This window comes from Merops nubicus, unplaced genomic scaffold, assembly GCF_000691845.1.
Source record: "Merops nubicus isolate BGI_N331 unplaced genomic scaffold, ASM69184v1 scaffold31959, whole genome shotgun sequence".
In the NCBI taxonomy this organism is placed as follows: Eukaryota; Metazoa; Chordata; class Aves; order Coraciiformes; family Meropidae; genus Merops; species Merops nubicus.
Genome location: NW_008632153.1, coordinates 1 through 1,091, shown reverse-complemented (window position 1 = coordinate 1,091; position 1,091 = coordinate 1). Strand labels below are relative to the sequence as shown.

The 1,091-nt window shown below is 58.0% G+C and overlaps 1 protein-coding gene across 1 annotated transcript; it reads right to left on the bottom strand.

Moving 5' to 3' along the window:
- Positions 1-352: 352 nt before the first annotated feature.
- Positions 353-953, bottom strand: KXD1 (KxDL motif containing 1; the record flags this gene model as incomplete). Its single annotated transcript, XM_008947854.1, has 2 exons — positions 353-588; positions 907-953. Coding segments are annotated over 2 exons (283 nt in total), but the record flags the coding sequence as incomplete, so codon positions are not given.
- Between the last annotated feature and the right edge of the window lie 138 nt (positions 954-1,091).

The window sequence follows — 1,091 nt, the reverse complement described above, 5'->3', positions numbered from 1 at the left end:
GAGAGAACCCCTGCCCGGGCTGTTCCCACCACCAGCGTGAGGCCGGCAGCACCGTCAGGCCCGTAGGAAAACGCTGGAGCGCCCCAAACCCAACACTTTCGAAGGAAACCCCCTCCCCCGTGGCCCAGAGCCGAGGCCTCGCTGGAGGTGGGGTCTGCTGCTCTCCTGACTGCAGAAGGAAGGACAAGAGGCGTTTCCAACCCACGCTTTACTCATCCCCTGGGGTTCGGGCGCCGGCCGCAGGGCAGAGGCAGGAGGCGACCCCGCTTTTTTTTCCCCTCCTCCCGAAAAAAAAGAAACACACCAAGAGAAACACAGGCTAGGAAGTCCTCCGGGCGCAGGACCCGCGCACCTAGTCCAGGTCGTTGGCCGTGTCTTCGTCTGTGAGACTCTGTCCGTTCACGGCCGGGAAATCGTACCGGCCTTGGGATAAATCCTCAAAATCCTGACTCGTGGTGGGGGAGATGATGTCGGGGCTGGTGTCGCAGGACTCGGTGCTCTGCTCGGAGGTAGCGATGGTGGTCGTCGTGCTCTTTGGGACGGGGTCGAAGTCGTCGTCGTCTTCTAGGATGGGAGATTCGTGGATGTCTGGAAGGGAAGGTGCAAACGTTAAGTTTTGTGGCCGCACAGCAGCTATGAAAGACCCCCCCCGGCAGAGCGACTGGTGAATCTCTAACTCTAAAATGTCTGCTTGGAACAGTAATTAAGATGAATAATGATGCCACATAAATTAGCAGCTTTGTATAACTTCTTGCCACCACGTTTAATATTAACAATGATGTGCTCCAGGCTTTTAGCGCGGCAGCTGGGACGTCTGGTCAGCTTCTCCCACCTTCTGCAGTCGTGGGAAAAGGGATTTTTTGCACAGGAAGGGATGGGAAACGTGGCTTGGGAGGAATCACTCACTGCTGAAAGCCTCCGGGTACTGCTTCGCCAGCTTCCCTTTCAGCGTCCTAGGGGAGGAGAGAGCGAGTTGAGTCCACAGAGAAGCAGCTCCACGTGGAGCTGAGCTGCCTGGCTGGCTCCCTGCGATCCCAGGGGCCCCTTGGGGCTCCCTACCTGGACCCCAGCTCGCCCTTTCATCCCTTCCA